At 45.6% G+C, this 23,204-nt stretch overlaps 1 protein-coding gene across 1 annotated transcript; it reads left to right on the top strand.

Moving 5' to 3' along the window:
• Nucleotides 1–10,081: 10,081 nt before the first annotated feature.
• Nucleotides 10,082–16,119, top strand: VSX1 (visual system homeobox 1; the record flags this gene model as incomplete). The annotated part of the gene is made up of 5 exons (XM_081149263.1): nt 10,082–10,487; nt 12,854–12,932; nt 13,391–13,514; nt 14,438–14,618; nt 15,830–16,119. 5 exons carry the CDS (start codon nt 10,082–10,084, stop codon nt 16,117–16,119), a joined length of 1,080 nt encoding a protein of 359 aa, XP_081005389.1.
• Between the last annotated feature and the right edge of the window lie 7,085 nt (nt 16,120–23,204).

Genomic DNA, 23,204 nt, shown 5'->3' with positions numbered 1-23,204 from the left:
TTTAAGTGCAAGTTCTGTGCTTGAAATCTAAGAGTTTCCTTAGTGTTTTAGTGATGTAAATTGGATGGCTTGTACTTACCAGGTGCTCCAGCCCCTCAAGGCCTGAAGGCTTCCAAGGAGAACACTCTAGACCCCACCCCTTCTTTGGGGCTACCTGAAATATCAGGATATTCCTCTTGGTTTGTGCCATTTCACTTACACTTCTGGAACATGAGATGAAATTGCCATCCCCATTCCACTGCCCAAAGGAGAGGTCCTCACTTCTCAGAAAAAATGGATGCCTCCTCTCCTGACCAAGAAAGCCAGTGGAAGCCCTTGTCCAGCAATAGCAGCTTAGCTACGGGTCCTCTGCACTCCTTTTCTCTGCTTCTGGTGAGGCTAAGAGGATCAGAGGCCTTTCTTCTTTCTTCTAGGTGACTATTGCCTAGGTCTGGATCCATACCCCCTCAGAGGAGAAAGAATCTACTCATGATTCCATGTTCAGAACTCAAAGGTACATCTTTTTTTATTGTTGACACTATTACAGATGTCTCCCATTCCCCCAAACCCCCTTTACCCAGGCTCCACCCCCGCCCTCCAGCCTTCACCAACTGTTGTCTGTATCCATGAGCTATGCTTTACCTGTTCTTTGACTAATCTTTTCACCTTCCTTCATCTAGTCTCGCCCATCTCCCACCCCTCTGACCCCTGTCAGTTGTTCCATGCATCTGTGCTTCTGGTTCTGTTTTGTTCATCAGTTTATTTTGTTCATTATAGTCCACATATAAGTGAGATCCTATGGTATTTGTCTCTCTCTGGCTGGCTTATTTCGCTTAGCATAATAATGTCCCGGCCTGGCCATGCTGTCACAAAAAGTAAGAGTTCCTTCTAAAAGGAACTTTTAAAAAATTTTTTATCTTTATTGTTGAAAGTATTACAGCCCAGCCGGGCATGGCTCAGCGGATGAGCTTCGACCTAGGATCTAGGAGATCGAGGTTTGATTCCCTGTCAGAGCACATGCCCGGGTTGCGGGCTCAATCCCCAGTCAGGGGCATTCAGGAGGCAGCCAATCAATGACTCTCTCATCATTGATGTTTCTATCTCTCTCTCTTGCTCTCCCTTCCTCTTTCTGAAATCAATAGATATATTTTTTTAAAAAATAAAGTATTACAGATACCCCCCCTTTTTCCCCATTGATCCCCTCCACCCCACATCCACTGCCCCCTCGGGCCTTCCTAAAAGGGGTACCTTTATTCAGACCAAGGCCCAAGACAGCGGACAATTACAACTTTGACCTAGGAGAAAGCCACAGCTTGGAAACTAGCAAGTATTATGCATGGTTCTTTTCACCTGTTAACTATATGGAAGAAATTAAGTTGTGAGCAATGTACTTTCATGAGCAAACCATTGACTTAATTCTTTTTTTAACAATTTACTTGAGTGTAATCTACCCCTTTCAGATCGCTGGAGAAAACTTCATGGATAAGAGTTAAGTGTTCACACATGATGAGCACTGAAACATCAAAGAATTTTCTATGCAAATCTCACCACATCCTCTGGTGTCCTAGGGATCTGATCACATATAGGGGACTTCCTGGTGGTAAGAGTCTTTACATTCCTTGTAATATGATCCTGGTGGCCTTGAAATATCATGCGCTGTGGGGTTAAAATGTCATGTGTTTGAATAATGTGTGATCTTGGGCAAGTTCCTTAGCCTTTCTGAGCCTTAATGCATCATCCTTAAAAAGAGAATGACAAGACAGAGTTACATTATATAATTTTTGTAAATATGATTACACAAGGGGAGAGGGGAGAGAGAGAAGAGAGAGTGCAACTTAAATAGTGCTGGTCATTTGATCAGCACTCCACCTGAATAATTCATGCCCCAGAGAGATGACCCTTTCCCCTTGGTTATTCTCAACTTCCATGTTATTGTTAAGTGTGAGTCTACCATTCTCAGCTACGTGAAATATATTGAGTGAGTTCCAATATCCTTAGACATATCGTCTTCTTCATGGTTAGGTTGATTGAAAAATCGTTTATCAGTCTTCCACAGTGACTTCCCAAGGGATATTCAAGGGCAATTTTGACCATGTGAATATTTCACTTTACGTAAAGTTTTTGCAACCCCATTATGTGAGGAGTTATGACTTCCAGCACTGCCTTGTCAAGGCTTGTTGTGAGGAGGCTCCACCTGGAAACACAGCTGAAAATATTAGGAGCTCAATAGATGTGCATTTTCCCTCATAGCGGTAATATTATTTAAATGTAAGGACAAAGGATCACTTAATAAAGCTATGGGACAACTGGTTTGGGCAACTGTTTGGGGGTATCCATGAGAGCTGACCATATGCATCCTTCATATCCCAGAGATTCTTTTGCTAGGGGGCTAGCTATGTAAACACATGAGGACCCATGTTTACCAAGCCCTCCATGGCAGTATTATTTGTAATGTCCCAAACTAGAGAGAACTCAAATGCCCACCAACAGTAGGATAGATAAATCAATTGTAAAATACTGCACAGCAATGGCAATGAATGAAACACAGCTACCTACACAAACATGGATAAACTCACAAATGTAATATTGAGTGAAAAAAAAAAGCCAGGAAAAAAAGAATCCATATCGTACGATTAAAGTTATGTAATATTTAAGAATTGACAAAACTAATCTGTGATGGCAAAAGACAGGAGAATGGTATCTTTGATGGTAGGAGTGGGGGGGGGGAGGTGGTTCTAGGGTCCTGGTAATTTTCTATTTCTTGATCTGGGTGTAAACGTTTTGTGAAAATTCAATGAGCTGTACGTGAACCCCACTCAAGTGGACTCAGAACCAACACAACCAGTGGTGGGCTATAGACCACACGAGAGCTCCACGCTAGTGGCACACCCAAAGGGGAAATTCTGGCAGGCAGCAGACCCTGCTGGAAACAACACCTTGGGACTAGCTCCTGCACAGCGTTTCATACATGGTGATCGAGGTTTACCCTTATAGTCAGCCAGCCTGAAAGGTTAACGCCACCCACAAAAGGGCCAACAGCATTCAAGACTCACCTACAACAGGAGGGTGCACATAATCTAAAAGAAACATTCCTGGTGCACAGAGCTCAGGTGATCTGGAAGATCATGCCATAAAGTCAACAAGTTCAAAGCCATCATAACAAGTTTGGTAGTCATAGCAGATATACCTAATACAGAGAGAGAGAATGGGGAGACAACGAAAAATGCCCCAAGCGACAGAGCAAGAGAAATCCCCAGAAAAAGAATGAAATGAAACGGGGTGAAATGGGAGCAACCAAAATACCAGATGCAGAGTTTAAAACAAAGGTTATAAGGATGCTCAAGGACCTAAGGGGAAGAATGGATGATTTCAGGTCAGGAACAAGACAGGAATTGAAAACTCCAGGGAGACACAGTGATAGGGGGTCTGCTATCATTTTGTGAAATTTACCTCTAAGAGCTTCACCAGGATCCCACAATAAACATCAGAGAGAAGTCCCCCATGCTTCCAGTAGCGGTGTGGACAAGGAACCATTTTGAAATATGCCAGGGCACTCTGTTCTTAACAAAGCCTGCCCTTAGCAGAAATTAGTTAACACAAGCCTAACCTACTGAGGTATTGTCAGAGCTTGGAGTAAGGGAAATATCCAACTCTGGTCAGCTCTAGCCTTCCACATGGATGAAAGGAAATACCTAACTTCAGTCACTTTATCTATTTTCTCCCACTTAATAAAGCTGAAAAAAACTGGAAGCACTAGTGAAGTTCACAGCTCAGAGACCTAGGCTCACTAGAAAACTAAGAACTAATCATTGGACTACAGAATGCTTCCCCTTCCCACCCACCCCACCTCATCACCACATCATTAAAGGCCTATTTACAGCAGTTTCATATTACTGAATACATAAAGTCTGGCTGAGAAGATAAAGTTACAAAGCATACCAATAGACAAAAAAACACAATGTAAAGAGACAGCATAAGTGTCAGGACCACACTTAAAAGGGATGTTGGAATTATCAAAGTAGGAATTAAAACAGCTATGATTAATATGCCAAGGGTTCTAATGGCTAAAGACAGCATGCAATAACATATGCGATGAAAGCAGACAGATGGAAATCCTAAGAAAGAACAACAACAACAACAAATGTTGCAGATAAAAATCACTGCTGGAGAAATGAAGAATGTCTTTGATAGGCTTATTAGTAAACTAGACACAGTGAAACAATAACCTCTGAGCATGAGGATATCTCCATAAAACCGCGAAAACTGAAAAGCAAAGAAACAGACTTTAAAAAAACATAGGATAGAATATCCAAGGACTGTGGGACAACCACAAAAAAACATAATATACATGTAATATGACTACCAGAAGGAGAAGAATGAGGGAAAGAAACAAAATATTTCAAATAAGAATGGTTAAGAATTTCACCAAAATGATATCAGAAACCACACCACAGATCCAAGAAGCTCAGAGAATACAACTAGAAAAAGGCCCACCAAAACCACGCCTAAGTATATCATTTTCAAATTACAAAAAATCACCGGTAAAGAAAAAATCCTGAAAAAAGCCGGGGGGGTGGGGAGTCACCTCACCTATAGGAGAGCAAAGATAAGATTTACATTCAACTTCATCTCAGAAACCATGTAAGCAAAGAGAGTGAAGTGAAATATTTAAAGTGTTGAGAGAAAAAAGTCTACCAATCTAGAATCCTGCCTGATACATTATCCTTTAAAGGTAAAGAGAAATGAAGGCTTCCTCAGGCAAATACAAATTAAGGGAATTCTGTCAGTAGATCTGCCTTACAATAAAAGTTAAAAGAAGTTCTTCAGAGAAAGAAAAATAATATAGGTCAGAAATTCAGGTCTACATTTAAAAATAAGCATATCAAAATATGATTACGTGAAGGTAAAATAAAAACTTTTGTTTTAAAAAATTCTTAATTGAAAATTCTTAGTTGATTTGAGATAACAGTATGCTTAAAATAATAGCAACAATGCATTCAATTATGTATGCTTATGTATACATGATATATACATGTATAAATATAGGCTTATATATGTTCATCTATAAGTGAAATGAATGACAGAAATGGTGCCTGGAACAGGCGGGAGGAAATTGGATTATCTTGTTATAAGGTACTTGAACTGTCTGCAAAGTGGTACAGTATTATTTGAAAGTGAACTTTGACTAGTTGTAAATGTATACAGCAAACTCTGGGGCAATAACTAAAAAAAGTAAAAAAAGAAGTATAATTCATATGCCAAGAAGAGAAAATACACTTATGTAAAATGCTCAGTTAAAACCACAAAAGGCAAAAAAAAGTATAAGATAAAAATAAGAACAAGGTCCCAGTGGGGTAGCTCAGTTGGTTAGAGCATAGTCCAAATACCCCACAGTTGCACCCTGGCCAGTGTAACTCAGTGGTTAGAGCGTCGGCCAGTGCACTGAAGGGTTGTGGGTTCAATTCCTGGTCAAGGGCATGTACCTGGGTTGCAGTTCCATCCCTGGCCGGCATTGCCTATAACCTGTAACCATTATACCTTGCCTGCTTCCCCATGCCTGTAATTCCTACTTTCCCATGTAATCTTTGTCCTTCTACCCAATATAAGCAGTTGGCTTGTGGGGGAAGGAGGGTAGAGTAGATTTTTGTGGATGACCTGCTGCTCTCCCATAATGCTGGCATTACTGGAATAAACGCTCATATACAGTTCAACCCTGCCTCTGCTTAATTAGCTCAAGTATTGACAGGCAGCTCAGACCCATTTGTTGTCTGGTTTCATGATCAGGATGAAATGTGACCATTTTGATAAGGTGTTTATGTTATCATCCATCACTAGATATTAATAGGAAGAGACCAATAGGAGACATGGTTAAGCATAGTCAGCTGAGAAATGGGGAGCATGAGTCTGTTTGTTTCACCAGGAAGCTACAGCTTCACACAATCCAGGGGATCTCAGCATTGTCCCTCAAAGGGAATTAACACCCCTCCCTTCAACCACCTGGTACCAGGATTGTGGAGGGAGAAGGGGGAGGAAAGCACATGCAATAGAGGTCAAAATAGTGAGGAGGGGTGTGCTTGACCATAGAAGCCTGTCAGTCTAACCTGGAAAAGGGATGGACCCATCAGAAGCCCTGAAAAGCTTGGAAAGTTCGTTGGTTATTTTGGAAAAGCTCTTGGTAAAAACCCCAGGGGAACAAGGAAGTTCTTTCTTTCTGTCTTTCTGTTTCTCTCTCTGTCTCTCTGCCCCCCAGCCCGGAACACATGACCATGACCAACTGGGGCCCGAAGCAGACTGCTCAGGCTCCAAAGGACTAAGCTTTAATATGAAGCAGAAACTCTGGACACTAGCCTTTGTCTTTGCCTTGATGAAGACAAGATTGGACTTTTTCTATGGCAGGATTGATGGACATGGGACATTGGAGGCCCAGGAAGAGCACCCCTTTATTTTGCATCACAAATAAATTTTGCCACACCACAATCTCCTATACATGGGTCCTCAGAATGCTTTCCTCGAGATCCTGTGGAAGAACCCGATTTCCACCGGCAACATTTATAATAATAGTAGCTGCCTTTAATAAGAACCCAAGAGACCTCAGCTATTGTGTTATTTTAGTAATTAGAGGTAGAGCTGGTGGAGAGAGTGAGGAGTCAAGGATAACACTTAAGTTTCTGTTTGGGCCCCTGGGGGGGTGGGGTAGAGGTAAAGAAGATGTGGGAGACGCAAACGAGGGGAAGACGCTGCATTCAGCACAGGTGGGAAGTTTGGGGCCAGATATCCAGAGGGTCATAGGAGATACTGGCCTGGGCTTCAGGAGCACATGCCAGGCTGGTGACAAGTTTGGGAGTTCTTCGCAAGCAGATGGTGGCTGCACCATGTGATCCACGTGAGGAAGAGAGAATGGTGCCTAAGGGGAGCCTAAGAAGTACCACGTGAGTTTGGATTTCCCCTGAAGCAAACTCTGAGTCAAGCACTCCAGAATAAGTAGTTTATCTGGGAGATGGCTTTGAGCAACACCAGGAAGGGAGTGGGGAAGTGAGCAGGGAACAGGTTCCTAGAGGCAGAGCTGGAAACAGGATCTGAATGCATGGGCTTTATAGGGGGTGAGGGGAGAGGTCAGAGAGAAAGGGGCAATGGTGAGCTGTAAACAGCCTACATTCACAGCAGCCAGGGAAGGTGCCGGAGCCCTGGAAAGGGGGTCTGGGTGTGGCACCCACAGCACTTAGGAAGAAAGAAATATAGGATGTGATAATTAGCAAGTAACTGGGGCACGACCCATCCCAGACCTGGGCAGGGTATTTGTACTCTAACTCCTGCCAGTCTTTGGTCCAGGACTTCTCAGGGTGTGTTAATCTTTGGCACTTCTGGCTAGGGGGCAAAGTGGACTCTAGAGACCAGAAACAGCCCCCACGGGAAGACCTGTGGGGGATCGATGTGCTGGAGGCCCAGTGGGCATGCAGGCACAGTGGTTAGGGCATGAGATGTAGACAAGGCAAAATAAGAGTCTGCTACAGCAATCCTTAAAGCAGACACGAAAACAACAGAGAAGGAGCAGACAGAGGCGGGAGGAAAATCAAAAGAGGTAGGGAGCCAGAGGACCCATTTGTGTGGACAGTCACTGGGCAATACATCTTAAGCACACATGTGCATCCCACTTCCATTGTGTCTGTACTTTATACCGACAGCCTGCCAGGAGCCACTCCAAAAAGCCCAACGCGGGTCTCTGTTGAGCCACTCACCCACGGTCTGGTCCAGCGGGTCCAGCCCAGGCCCCCCTCCCCCATAGGGGGTGGTGTGTGGTGTTGGGGGCGGGGGCTGGAGAAGTGGAGCTCACATTTGTGGTTGGCCACAATGAGGGGCTGGAAACCTTCCCTGGAAAATAATGAGCGGAGAAACCTTTACTGTAGTTACATCCCGGACAGTCCAGGGCTGCACGCGGGAGCGGCTCTGGGTCTGGCCGCAGGTTTGCCCGTGCCTGCCTCACAGACAGGGCGCCCGCGGACGCGGGCTCAGGCCGGCGCTCTCTCCTTTCCGAGTCTTCCAAACGACCAGAAGCCTTTCCCCACCTCCGAGGGCTCTGAGCGAAGCGCTTGTCCGGGCTGAGCCGCTGCTTTCCCCATTCTCAGGGGTTGGGGGCGCCGAGCACAGTCTCGCTCCAGAGGACCCTGGATCCCCAGCAGCAGCTGGGGTGGGAGTGAGAGCTCGGATTCGAAGGGCGGAGGGCGGGGCGGTATGAAAAGCGATTCTCACCGGGGAGGGAGCAGTGAAAGGGCTGCGAAAAGGAAGGGGTGCCAGGGTTCAGCTCTGCGCGCCCCCACTCCCGTCCTGGCAGATGGGACCAGAGGAAGCGTTAGGGACACTCCCGTCTTGGAATTGCAGGGTCCCCTTAGGGCTCCAACTCGGGCTGCTTCCCTCAGGTCTCTCTCTGCTTCGCTTTCCGGGGTTCTCTCTCCGTGTCCAGTGTGAGCAGATTAATAAGCCTCAGTTTCTCTCATCTGGAGATGGGTTTTGTAGGCTCCTTCCGAAGTGCTCTTGGCACTGTGTGGCGGTCGCCGTGCGGGGGGACCGAAGTTGGCCATCCACTTGGGGTTTTGGGGTGATCTCCCGCCGCCCCTGGCAGGGGCCCGGGGAGGGAGACTCCAAGACCCTGGCCCAAAGCCGAAAACGACGCGGGCGTCTAACGCCACCCCCGCCCCAGAGCAATTCAAAGGACAATTATCCCAAAGGAAAGTTATTGTTTTGCTAATCCCGGGAACAGCTTGCGAGGGGAGATTTGGGTCTTTCTTTAATATCTGAGAGTTAATGCTCAGCCTTTAGTAATTATCTTCATCGGAAGCCCCGCGTTTAATCTGCATGTTCAGCAGAGGACCCACTCGAGGGCGCGGCGCACAGGGAGACGGATACCCGCTCCGCTGGGTCCGGCTGCGGCGCGAGCACGGGTGAGCCGCCCGCGCCCCTGCGGGCGCCGGAGGTCCCCGGCCCGCGTCGCTGGAGCACGTCGGAGGGCTCGGACCTCAGGGGATGGGACTGAAGAGAGTTTGCTGCCCGGGTTCTTTGTTTCAGAAGGATGGGTTCAAGGCTCCCAGCTCTTCGGGTTGGGTGGGCGCACATTTTCGTGCGAGCCAGGAGTGGCTTTACGCACGTGCTGTGTTTGGCTCCAACTTTAACAGTATGGGTGTTTCACATGAAAACCAGGCTTTCTTTGAAGAATCGTAAATTGACAATTTGTTAGCCTCCGTGAAAAGGGGGACCGTCCCAGTAGACAGCCCCTATTTTCCAATTTACTCCCCACTGCTCCCATTTAGGGCTTCAAGATACAATACTGGCACATATACTAAAAAGAGCATTCATCGGTTGTCTGAAATTTAAATGTCATTGGACCTCCTGGAATTTAGCTTGCTAAACCTGGCACCTGTTCCTATCGCGGTAGCCGGGTCACTCCACGCCTGTCTCTATTTCTCGCCCTTCCCCCCAGTTCCTGTTAGTTTTGCGACCCCCTAGAGCACTAGGGGGTAGATTTGCCTGAAGGTAGGGTGGGCATGGATTCAAGGAACGTTTTCCACCTTCCCCCCTGGGGATTTTCGAAGAAGGCCTTCCTAGTTCCGGGGCGTGGAGTTGGAGGGCTGGTGGGGGCCATAGGGGTGGCATTAGTGGGAGTGTGGCTGTGAGGGGAGCCCTAGGTCTTAGGGTGCGGCTGGACGGCGGGAGCGAGGCTTCGGGGGCACCCAGAGAATCTGGAAGGAAAGGGAATTCCACGCCGTGCCCTGGAACCTGCGATTTTTAGAGGGGCGGGCAGATATCGGGGTCCCTGTCCCCTCCCTACTTTCCTCCCACCAAAACCGGGGGTGGCGGTGGGCAGGGGGACAGCTGGAAAAGAGATGGGTAAAGGACGTGATTGAGGGGACTGCAGCTGTGAGGGCGGGGAACCGGTGGCGCGCGCTCTCACGGGGTCTGGGGCGATGACGCGTCCGCGCCGGGCTGATTGGAGCCCCGCCGGCCTTCCGCGCCCGACGGGCGACCCAACTATATAAAGCGTCCTCCCAGCTGAGCCCCTTCGCGATGGTGTCCTACGGAAGGGGGGTCAAGCCGCGCCGACTGAGAAGCCATGACGGGCCGAGACGCGCTTTCCGAAGGGCGCGCTCGGAGCAAGGCGCTGGTGCCGGGTGGCTCCTCCACTGGCCCGCGCCCCCGGGGCTTCGCCATCACGGACCTGCTGGGCCTGGAGGCCGAGCTGCCGTCTCCTCCCGGAGTCGGGCAGGGGTCGGACTGCGAGGGTCCGGGTCCCAGGCTCGGCAGCCCCGGCCTGGCGTTCGGGACCCTGCCTCTGGGTCTCCGCCTCCTCTGCGGCCTCGGTGCGCAGCCTCCTGCGGCCGCTAGGGCGCCCTGCCTGCTCCTCGCCGACAAGCCCTTTCTGCCGCGCCCGGGGCCCGAGCCTGCCACCCCACCAGCCCTCCGTCGCCCGCCGTCTCCGCTTGGCCGCCAGAAGCGCAGCGAGAGCGTCTCCACGTCCGGTAATCAGGCCACCCCATCCCACTCCTGACCCTGTTCCCTCCGGTGTGGGCCGCGCAGGACTAACACGGCATCATCCCACATGCGCTCTCACCCCCAGCATCCTAGATCCAAGGGATGTCTGGACCCCAGATGCTGGCTGGGTCCGGGGGAGGCGCATCCTCGCATCTGCACCCCCCTGCCTCGGGCCTCTCCCTAAATCCCTGGCTCTCCTCGGATTCCGGGCTCGGCAGAGGGTGACTACCACTCCCACCCGGTTTCGGACCTGCCCTGCCTGGCGGTCTGGAGGACCCGGCAGCCGTCCGCCGAGGGCCTTTCCCCAGCGCCCCGCGAGAACCTCGGCCTCTGGGAACCGCGTAGGTCGGGAAGCCTGTCTTACTCACCAGCAACCCAGACCCCGGCAACCCGCGGGCGCTCAAACGTTTGCAGAATTGGTTGAATGATCCAGGGGTCCTTGAGGAGCACTGGGCCTACCTCCCCGGGTGCTGACAGGGTGTCTGAGGGCCTCGCTTCTCTCCTGGCGCCGCCCTCCTTAGTCTTGAGAAAGGAAGCAAACTCGCCAATTTCATTGTAGTCGGGCTTAGAGTTTTGTTCCCAGCCCACCTATTTCCTCAAAGACTTCGAGGCTGATTATAGGGAAGGAGAAGGAAGCAATACAGTTCTTTAAAGGACAAGGGCTTAGAAACTGAGACGTTTACGGTGTTGGGGAAAATTACATAAGAAAACATGGACTGAGATAAACTATGTAGTAGAATCTAGAGCTGAGCATCCAGGCAGCCAAGGCAAAAAGAGTACATTGGGTCTCTACTGATTAAAAAAAAAGGAAGGCAGTAGGCAAGTGAGCTTTGGCTCAACTCCAAAAGCACTTAATTTTATGAGTCTATAAAATAAAACGAACCTGCCATTAGTTTTTTTTTCACTAAAACTGTAGAAACCACCAACATAGGATGGGATCTTTCCTCTGAGCGCTGATAAAATGAAAAGCAAAATGCACCTAAATCTTAGTCTATGAGGGAATTTCTGGAAGATCAAGAGCAATGCTACCCAATAGAAATACGTGGCTGGGAGTGTAAGAGATTCTCTTTACGATTTTTTTAATTGATTTTTTAGAGACACAGGAAGGGAGAGGGAGAGACACTGATCTAGAGCAAAACATCAATCAGCTGCCTCCTGCACGCCCCCTACAGGGGGTGGGGGATCCAGCCAGAGCCCCCCGACCTGAGTATGTGCCCTGACAGAATCATACCAGCAACCTTTCCTTGCAAGGGACAATGCCCAGCCAACTGAGCCACACACTGGAAAGGAAAAATAAACAAGTGAAATTAATTTAAATACTATATTACATTTAATCCAATACACACAAAAGATCATGTACATGTAATGAATATAAAAATTATTATTTTACTTTTGAGGTACTAAGTCTTCTAAATCAACTGAATACATTACATTTACAGCAAGTCTCAATTTGGACCAGCCACATTTCATGCATTCAGTGATGTCGTGTCTAATGGTACCAGAGTGGACAGCATGGATATTATATTATAATCCAAGCATACAGTTTTCTGGTGAGCTAATTGGTGTTCGAGTAAAACTAATATTATTTTATTTTTCCCTTTACTTTACCTTTTAATACCTTGAGGCACAAATGCTTTCTAACAATGAATCTGACAATAGTTTGATATTCTAACCTTCCTTTTTATCTGGATCTTTTAATATAAAGGATATCAAAAGATAAAACATAGTAAGGTTCTCAATATTTTTTTCAAGTGCACCTAAGAATCATCTGGGTATATGTGTCAAGAATGAGTTTTTCTGGACCCTACCTCCAAAGATTCAGAACTGGTACAGCAGTGCAAGGAGCACAGTTTTGACAAGAGTTCTGATGTCACAGAGTTCGGCCGGCCTTTGAGAAGTGTTGGTGTGCTGATTAAGTTAAAGAAGTTGGAAGCAGTAGAAAGCGGATAAAGTTGGGAGCTGAGTGGGGATAGAAATTCAATGAATGGCCACGTAGCTTTGGCTTCACACAGTCTGGGGTTTGAATCCCAGCTTCACCATTAACTACTTGTGTGATCATGGACAAATTACTTAATCTCTCTGTGCCTCAGTCTCCTCATCTGTAAGAATAGGCTACTAACAGCAGCTACCTTGGAGTTCTCTAATTTTCTGAAGAATAATCGCAGTAATGCATGAGCGGTGCTGAGCACAGCACCTGGGTTACAGCAAGTGCTAAAAAGGCCAGCTTGTATTGCTAAGTATCATTCACGTTCTTCAGCAGGTTCATAGCTTTAATCCTCATATTAAAATCCAGAAAATAAAGTGAAAAAACATGCTCACTTTTAAAGTCCTCTTTTTCTCCTTCTGCTAACAGATGAGGAAAGCCTGTCTGAAAACAGGAGTGACCCGAAGGTGACCCCCATGCCTGGCAAGAGGAAGAAGAGGCGGCACAGGTACAGGGCCAGGCCAGCCTCCCTGACCCTTTCCTCAGGACACGCAGCATCTGAGAGTGTGTGGTCTTGCATTAGGGGACGCCCACTGGCCTTCAGGTTGGCAGTAGGAAGGGTACAGTAATCATTTAGGAACATAATTCTGCAAATCCCAGGAGGCTGCAGGACAGTTTTTGCAGCATTTAAAAGACAGAATTTTGTGGGCCTTTAAAATGGGTCTTCTTAGAATGAGTTGATGGAATACGCTGAGGACGGGAAAAAGTGCTGAAGAACCCTGTCTTATTTGAACCAATCTTCTGCACTTTCCAGGGGTTAATCATTCAGAGGTGGGGTATTCAGTTATTGTGAGGTGGCCTTTTGGGGTGTGGACAGTAGGGGAGGTAGGCACGGGGTCCCTAAGCTGGGAAGCCTGGCATCCTCCTTTGGCCATGTTTCCACGCATCTTTCGGGCCTCCCTGCAGGACTGTCTTCACTGCCCAGCAGCTGGAAGAGATGGAGAAGGCGTTCAATGAGGCACACTACCCAGATGTGTATGTCCGGGAAATGCTGGCCATGAAAACTGAGCTCCCTGAAGACCGGATACAGGTGTCTGGGGTTCCCTTCTTTCCACAGACACTGTAGAGAACATGTTAATCTCACACTCAGTGTGACCCACAGCCACCTCTACAGCCAAACACATTCCCTTGCACAGGCAAACTGAGGGCCACTCAGCTGCAGGCACATAGTGCTAGAGCAGAGCCTTCCTTTATGTTTATGTAAGAGGATCTCCCCTGTAACCTTCATGCCTTTTTTCCTTTTATTAAGTCATTCTTTAAAAGCACAGTATCGTGTGCTGCAACTAGAAACCATGTAAAGATACATCAATGAAAGAAAGTGACCACCCATCCCTATAAACCCTCAAAGAAACCAATGTAAGTAGCCTCATGTGGCCTTTCTGCTCACTGTCGCCATGTCATATATATCTGGCCCTGAACAAATACACTCACATACATTTAGAATGTTGTTTTGTTTTTACAAAAGGGCATCATGTTATGCAATTTTGCCTCTGCTTGACAACACACGTAGGGCATTTATCAAGGTCAGAAGATATGCCACAAACTCACTTTTTTTAAACGGCTAAACAATATTCCATACTATTCCTTTATTAAGCTAACAGTTTTCCATGAGAAATATCACCAGCAACCCAACAACCTAAGATTAGAATGGGCCATAGACTGAGTGACCTCTTTCCAAACCATGAGAAAAACCAGAAGACATTAGAGTTGACTCCTTTGCACAATGTAGGAAAGAATACTTTAGTTTTATTTTTGTCAACTCTATGGAAAACTTCAGTGGAAACTGGTCACATATTACCCCACGACGAGTCCCTGTGAGTTTTGAGTGACCAGTGGGCACAGTTCCTGAAAGGTCTCGGGTCTTACGAGCTTCCCAAATTGGCCCATTTTAGAGCTCCCCGCTCAGGGACACCTCCAAGCGCCCTGGTCACAGTGTCTCCTGCCTCATACCAGGTCTGGTTTCAAAATCGGAGAGCCAAGTGGCGGAAGCAGGAGAAGCGCTGGGGCCACAGCAGCGTGATGGCCGAGTATGGGCTGTACGGGGCCATGGTGCGACACTGCATCCCTCTGCCGGACTCTGTCCTCAGCTCCACGGAGGGCAGCCTGGCCCGTTTCTGTGCGCCCTGGCTCCTTGGTAAGGAAGAGAAGACGGTCCTGCAGTGAGCACAGGGCTAGAGATGTTGGGGGTGGCATTCCCATGTGGGACAGCCGTTTGCAAAGCAAAACAATGTGAGTTTACTCGGACTCAGACCCAGAATATCACATCGGATTTGTAATTAATTACAGGGTTTGGTCAGTTGCCTTATTTTTTCATTAGAACTGCCTAGCAAGTTCACTTCAGGCTTTGTTTTTAAGAGTGGAATGATATACTTCTATTATGTGAAATACGTTTCCAAAATGTTGAGTGCTATTTGAATTTGGGGAAACTATCAAATTTAGAGCTCGTGGTAATGGGAAACAGGGCAGTGCACAGTAAGCAGTGAAACCCGGAGATGATGGACGCCCTACATACCCAAGTCAGGAGGTCTGGTTCCCGGTAGTGGTTCTGCCATTAACAACCTGCCTCATAGCTTTTCTTTCCCTTAGATTTTTGATGCTAGAACAGTCTACACTGGTGAGGCCTAAGCTTTGGGGTTGGGTGTTCTGAGGAAACACCACCCATAGTGGTCTAATTGCTGTTACCAGAGACCAAGGGGCAAGGATCACAGTTTAAGGAAATGAGTCACAATAGCACCCTGCACAGGGTGGGAGATTAGAGTTAGAGACCTGGGGTTGGCATATTAGGTTGGAGAAGAAGAGGGTTTTTGTTCAGCCTCTACTGACCAGACACTATACTAGGATTAGAGATACTAACTGGAAATACAGTCTTGACTTTTCCCTCAAGGACTGAAGAGGCTGAGAGAGAGAAAATTCAGCAGGAAATCAAGCCTACCCTTCCGAACTTACAGGATGAGGGTGGTGTGGGTGGTGCCTACTGATATCTGCCGGTTCATGGCCATACAAGAAATTGGGCTCAGTGTTGCCAGACATTCTGACTTTTTGAGAGAAGCTGGAAGTCTGGCTTTTGATGTACAATCTCCTGATTTTAAAATGTTGGCAAGGATTTTTAAAATAAAATTTAAATCACTGTGTCATCTAAACAAGGTGACTTTGCTGGCTGCACCTGGCTGGCACACACCAGTTTGCAACCCCTAACAGTGGGAGTTACCTACGTGACTCTCCTGAGGACCCAGAGAGAGGTACTGACAAGGGCAATTCTAATGGGACTTAGAGAAAAATAACAGAAGAAATTTACTTAATTGCTGAATTTAGAGATATCTATTTTTTTTTTTTCTTTTTTGCAAGGGATGCATAAAAAATCCACAGGAATGTTAAGTAAAACAGGAAATGAAGAAAAGCTGGCTGGACTCTGGGGCCCTGACCACCTCAAGGAAGGTTCTAGTCCAAGTCAGGCAAGATCTCAGAGATTCTCCAATGAAGGCAGCCCTGAGAATGACTTGGAAGATGTTGCCATTGATCTCTCCAGCTCCGCATGTCAGGAAACCAAGAAGGTGTACCAGGGGGGCAATGCTCAAGGATACTCAGGTCCTGAGGGGCTGACGGGGCTCCAGCCTGGGAAGGTGGGAGAGTTCTGAGGCCCACAGGTCTCACCCTCAAAGATTGGAAATACGCAAATTCTTCATTTTGGCTTTTTCAAAAAACAAAAGTTGTCCAGGACAAATCATCTCAGTTAGATTGTCTTCCTAGTATCAGGATAAAATTCAGTGCCACTTGTTTTAAGAAGACAAATGCACCGGTGACTTAGGAAAAACTCCATCTTGTTCTAGAATGGAAACCACTCCTCCTTAAAGGCACTTGAACCAGTTAATTTGGTGTAAAAATTTTATTTTCTTCTGTAGAACTTGAGGAGGGAAGGCTTTAGTTCAAACAGCATTTTCGCTGCTGGGCATCATTTGAGATTTGGTTCAATATACTGTGCCAATTAATAGGTTAGGTCTGATATCCTCACTCCAAACTCAAAAATATAAAAGTACTTAACCTTCAGAGAATCAGATATGTTTATAAATCGTGAAGACCCCATGCAGACATATGAATGACTTATATTATCTTTATCTTGAACTTGACTTCAGACATTTCAATTTTCTTGCCAGGCAATAATTTTGCATTCTCCTGAGTTTCATTTGTTCTGCTATGTGTGTTGGAGTTCATAAAAAACAAAGCCATGCCCGGCTGGTGTGGCTCACTGGTTGAGTGTCGACCTATGAACCAGGAGATCATGGTTCGATACATGGTCAGGGCACATGCCCAGATTGTGGGCTCCATCCCCAGTAGGAGGTGTGTAGGAGGCAGCTGATCAATGAGTCTCATCATTGTTTCTATCTCTCCCTCTCCCTTACTCTCTCTGAAATCAATAAAAGCATGTTTTTTTAAAAAAGATCCTATTAAAAAAAAGCCATGCTTTCCCCTTTCAGAAATTACATGAGATCATATTTAAACAATTGTTGATTATCTATAAACAGTGTTTTAAGGTCATCCCAGGTTTCTTGGTCTTTTAAAATTTGTTTGAAAGCACTTCAGTGACTTGGATTTCGTGAATATTTCCTTTCGTGTATTTTCTTTGCCACTTATTTATTATGTAAAAATAAACTGTGTGGTTTGTTTGCCTGTCCAGGTGCTCCTTCTATTACACACTTGCAAGTCTCCATATCATTGTCGATTCCCTGACAAGCCCTACCCCAGCATCCCCTTTCAGTCTGGGAATGTGTAAAGCATTTCCTTCTTCAGGCTGCAGCACTTATCATGTGTTGCTTTGGAAACGCCTGTCAGTAGCCGTGTCTGATTCACCCTTTAGAGTTCAGAGTCCAGAGAGAGCTGAGGGTGAAATGTGGAGCTTCATGAAGAAGGCAGAGCCCGAAAGGAGAGAGGAAACACTACTTGCAAGGGTTTCCTCTGGAAATCAGTGCAGTCACCTGTCAGGTGGGGCCTGGCTCTCCCATCTCTCCAGATGAGAAAGTAAGGACTCCCTTCTTTGTGAAAAGTAAATGTCACCTATCCTAACTGTAAAAACAAAACAAGATCATATAGTATTTGTCTTTCTGATTTATTTCATTAGCATAATGCCCTCAAAGTCCATCCATATTGTCGCAAATGGCAAGATTTCCTTTTTTTCTTGTAGCTGAATAACATTCCAGTGTGTGCATGTGTGTGTGACATTTTCTGTCAATAGATGCTTAGGTTGTTTTCATGTTTTAGCTTTGTGAGTAATGCTGCAATGAATGTAGGAGTGCAGATGACCGTTAAAGATAGTGGATATACACCTGGAAGAGGGATTACTGGATCACATGATAGTACCATTTTTAATTTTTTGAGGAACTTCCATACTGTTTTCCATAGTGGCTGTACCTGCCCCAATATCTCTTAATAGTGTGTGTACTTCCTAAGAAGAACGACATTCTCTTACATAATATGAATAGCTTTCAACTTCAGAAAAATCTGAATATAATGCTTTAATTTAAACCTAAAGACAACATTCTAAACCTGAATAAAATACAGTGTTCTAAAACTGAATACAGCATAGTATTGTTGTGGGACAATGAAAAGCTAGGAAAATTCCGGGACAAGTGGAATAGGGAAACTGAGACAGGAAAATTAAAGCCAAAAAACTTTGCAGGCCGCTGAGAGCAGGACTTTATCTAGCAAAAAAAGGGTTAAAACCTCTCCTCACAAAACCAGAGACTACTTAGTGCAAGTCATCCTGGAGCTGTTAAGACAGCAGGGAGGAGGGAAAGGAAAAGTGGTCTTATCTTATCCCACTGTTTACCGGGGATGAGGAACCTTTTTTCTGCCAAGAACCATTTGGACATTTATAATATCATTCTCGGGCATACAAAATTATCAACTTAAAAATTAGGCTGCTCTATTTGGTCAAATATTTAATTGAAATTATTGAATTATGAGTCCCACCTGTGGTTGCCTTGGCAGGGCCAGACCAAATGATTTTTCGGGCTGGACATTCCCCACCCCTGGTTTAACAGAGAAGCCAGCAGTCTTAGGATTTAATTGCCAGGTGCTCCTCATAAATTCTAGGAAAAGCCATATCAAAGAAAAGGTGAGACCTTCAGAGTAAATCTATACCAGGATATCTAGTAAAGAAATTAAAAAACAAAACACCTATAGACAAGAGGTTGTATAAGGCAGAAATCCCCCCCACCCCACTCGCTCTTCAGATCAGCTGAGAGCCCATCTGTGCTTCATAAGCCAGATGTATAGATTTGCTTGCCTTGCTTCTATAATAACTGTGTATGCTTTAATTTTTAATAAATTGGCTTTATCACAACGCAATCATCTGAAGTCACTTGTTTGAATTAGTAAGAGCATGACAAGAATCGAGGTGGAGACAGCCCTCTACCTCTGACTCGGGGCTGTCCGATAACACCTCCTTGGTGTCTGTGAGAGGAGCCTGTACAGTATTAATTAGATACAACATCTAATAATAAATACAGTATTCTAATTTGAATATAAAGCTTTTATTTAATACAATTCAGTATTAATTACAATATCATAAATCTGAAAACAGTACAGTATTCTAAATCTGATCCAATTTTGCCAATTGACTCAATAAATAATGTTCTTTACAGAAATTTTTTTTCCATATAGGTTCCAGTCTGGAATCACACACTGCATTTAGTTGTCATGTCCCTTTAAATTTGGAACAATTCTCAGCCTTTGTCTTTCATAACATTGACATTTTTCAAGAACACAGATCACATATTTTACAGTGTCCCCTCAGTTTGGGTCTGTCTAATGTTCCTTTATGATTAGATTTCAAATTATACATTTTGGTGGGAATACTCCTCAAGTAATCAGCTGAAAGGATTAAAAGGTTGGCTCAGGCCCTGGCCGGTGTGGCTCAGTGCTTAGAGTGCCGGCTCGAGCACCGAAGGGCCACAGGTTCCATTCCTGGTCAAAGGCACATACTTGGGTTGCTGGTTCAATTCCCGGCCCTGGTCAGGGTGTGTGGGGGAGGCAACTGATCAATGTGTCTCTCTCACGTCCACATCTCTCTCTCTCCGTCCCCACCCCTGATCCCTCCATCCCTTCCACTCTCTCTAAAAATCAATTGGAAAAAATATATCCTCAAGTGAGGATTAACGACAACAGCAAAGCTGACTCAGAACAGAAAGGCAAGGGGTGGGAGATAGGAGGGCAGTTTCTCCTGTTATTATTACTGAACTCAAGGGGCTTGCTGCTTGAAGTGTTCTATTCAAGAACCAGCTGTGGTGTTGCAAGATACTTTTATTTACTTGCAGCAAGTAAAGGAGACAGGAGCTTCACAGCTAAAGGTCTGGCTCCCTGAAGGGAGGCTTGGCCATGCCTACACACTCTATCTGGTCAGTTACATGTGTTTTTCTTTGCAGTTGGCTACACTTAGCAGCTGAGTTCCTGTCAGCTCATTCTGTTTACATCTGGTCTGCAAAATCCTATGTTCACATTTAGCAAGAAGAGCATTTAGTAAGAACCTCCCAGACCTTGAGACCCTTGTCCTACCTAGCAATTCCCCCGAGATTTTTTTACTCCTTACCCTGAAGTAATGGGGCCAAGGGTCATACTTCTGTAACTATTTCCAGCTGAACATGGATGGAGTATGTCTTTGAGTTAGAGGAGGGAAATTCTCTGGCTGCCTGATTTATGAAAGTCTTGGGGGTCCCCTAGGTCCTGGGATTTCTGAGAATAGGCGTGCAAAATAGTCATCACTTATCTGGTCTTTTGAAGAGCAGCTTTCGGTCACACAGAAGTTAGCAGGAGTACTATGGATCTGCTTCTTTATCTCGCTGGGTAGTATAAAGCTGGTTTAACTGGAGAGTGATGAATCCAGGAAGCTATAGCTTTGGGTTTTTGAAAAATCTTTGTGTGTGTTTTCTTAATATGTTTTTATTGATTTCAGAGAGAGGAAGGCAGAGAGATATAGAAACATCAACGATGAGTCACTGATTGGCTGCCTCCTCCACCCCTCCCACACCTCTCCCAGGATCAAGCCTGCAACCCAGGCATGTGCTCTGACCGGGAATGGAATCATGACCTCCTGGTTCATAGGTTGATGCTCAACCACCGAGCAACACTGCCTGGGCCAGGAAGCTATATCTTATAGTTTAAGAGAAGAATGAATTGTTAATAACACTAAATGAGAACCTGCCCATATTGGGTTTGGTTGGTCTTGCAGGGATCCTGACTTCCAGGTTTTAAAATATACCCAGGTCCCTGAATTATATGGGTGTAGCTTAGTATTAATCAGTGTGGTTAAAATCAGAATAGCATATTTATTTGTGTTCAGTTACCTTTCCTAGTTGAATAATATGTTTAACAGCCTGTTCTAGAAATGGGTCCAGATATCCTAAAATTTTAGAGGAGCCCCCAAAGGGCCTACTATACATAATTTCAAAATGACCTAATTTAAGCATTCCTTTAGGTATTGCCCTGATGCAGGTTAGGGCAATTGGTGGTAAATTAAGCCAGGTCTCATGGATTTCCTGGCACGGTTTGGCCAGGGTCTTTTTGAGTATTTTATTACCATTTTTCCCGAGGATTGTGGTCACCCAATTTGGAGAGCTCTCGCTATTCCCTTTATTATGGCCACCGTGAAAGCTGGCTCAATGTCCCTTTAAAAAGCCCCGGGGGAGTCCAAACCTAGGTATTATTTCCTTAAGCAGTGCCTTTATAACTTTTTGCCCCTTTCAGGTCAGCATGCAAATGCCTGAACCAATCCAGGAAAGGTTTCTACTAACACTAATAAGTATTCGGATGCTCCTCCTGGACATTACTGCAGAGTCGACCTGTCCATCTTCTCTGGGCAGCAACCCCTGGAACTGGACTGCCTGACTTAAAGGTGGTAACAGAGGTTTGCCCAAACCATTTATACAGCGCTTCCTTTCCATAATATGTGAAATCATGGGCTTCAAAATCTTACTGTGTTCATTGATCATCCAACCCTTAGATATAGAGTTGGTCTCCTTAAAGCCCCATCAATACAGTTAAGTTAAAACATGAGGCTTCAAAGGAGGTTGGCAATAAAGTAGCTGGATAGAAGGTGTGACAACTTTTTATTTTTTTGTTAGTACTCACCCAAGGATATTTCTCTATTGATTTTAGATAGGGTGGGAGGGTGGGAGAGGAAGGAAGGGGGTAGAGCGCGCCAGAGCAAGAGAAAGAATGAGAGAGAGAGAGAGAATGGTTGCCTCCTGCATGTGCCCTGACCAGGGCTGGGTTCAAACCTGTAACCCAGGTATGTGCCCTTGACCAGGAATTGAATCCGTGACCCTTTGGTGCGCGGCCTGACAATTAACCACTGAGCCACACTGGCCAGGACGGTGTAACAACTTTTTGTAGTGTTGCTAGAATTATCCAACAACATGGCCTGATACTGAATCATTCGCCCTCCTGTTAGCCAATTATTTCCCTTGGTTTCAAGGACCATGCCTACCTGATGTGAGGTTTGTATAGTCAGCGTTTGTTCCATTGTTAACTTTTCTGTTTCTAGTATTAACATGCAAGTTGAAGCCAATGTGTGCTGCTGTGTTAAGTTGCTTAGAAAAATACGCAATCACCCATTTTAGAGGCCCCAGCATTTGAATTAAAACCTCTAGGGAGTCTTACGCACATATAAATCAAAAGGCTTTCCCAAATCAGGTAAGCCCAGGGCAGGAGGTTGCTCTAGCTTCATCTTTAGTTTTTCAAAAGTGTTCTGGTCCTCTTTGCCCCACTCTAAGGGAGTACTCTCTTCTCCTTTCAATTTATCATATAGAGGCTTGGCTATAAGACCAAAATTAAAGACCTAGATCCTACAGAATCCTGAATTCTGAGAAAACCTTTTAATTGCCTCTGGTTCCACGGCGAAGCTAGATTGGCCATTACTACCTTTTGCTGGTAGGCGTCTTTGTCCTTGGGAAACAGAGAAAACCCAGGTACTTAACTTCTGGTTTGGATATCTGGGTCTTTATCTGGGATGCTTTGTAGCCCTTTTATGCTAGATGGTTTAAGGTCAGAATAGCATTTCTGTCTGAAATTTCTTTTATCAGGGTTGGAAATTAGAACATTATCTACATATTGTAGTACAGTCCCATTTTCAAGTTGGAGGTCTCTCAAATCTTCTGCAAGGACCTCCCCAAAAAAGGTTGGGGAGATTTTGAAACCTTGTGGCAATACAGCCCAGCAATACTGGGGCTTGTGATGTGTCAGGATCTTCCTATTCAAAGGCAATTTTTTTTTTCTGGGAGTCGTGGTCCAAGGGAATGCAAAAGAAAGCATCCTTTCTGTGTTATATATGTTAGATTCTGGGATATTGGTCAACAGGGTATAGGGGTTAGAAACAGTAGGGTGTACATTCTGTACTATTTATGGCCCTTACGTAGACTATAATTAAACAGGAGGGAAAAGTAAGGAGAATCAGCGATGCCACAAACGGCTGCTCACAGGAGGCAATGCTTCCTCACCTTTTCTCTCCAGACCCAGATGCCCACACTAGCAGTGTCACCTCCTACTCCAGTTGAGGCAGGATAATAAGATGTCAGGAGAATTTCTGACAAGTGGGAAAAGGAAGACAGACGGACAAATGGGACCAAACAACTAAAGCAATTTACAGCTAGCAAGTAAATCGCAAGCTCTTATCTTCCCTAACCAAGGACAACTGAGAGAGTAAATAGCTTAAATCACCCTGTTCCGGGAG

Source organism: Miniopterus schreibersii (assembly GCF_964146895.1).
Source record: "Miniopterus schreibersii genome assembly, chromosome: 10".
NCBI lineage: Eukaryota > Metazoa > Chordata > Mammalia > Chiroptera > Miniopteridae > Miniopterus > Miniopterus schreibersii.
The sequence above is the reverse complement of the archived record's forward strand: the minus strand, read 5'-3'. Positions and strand labels throughout refer to the sequence as shown.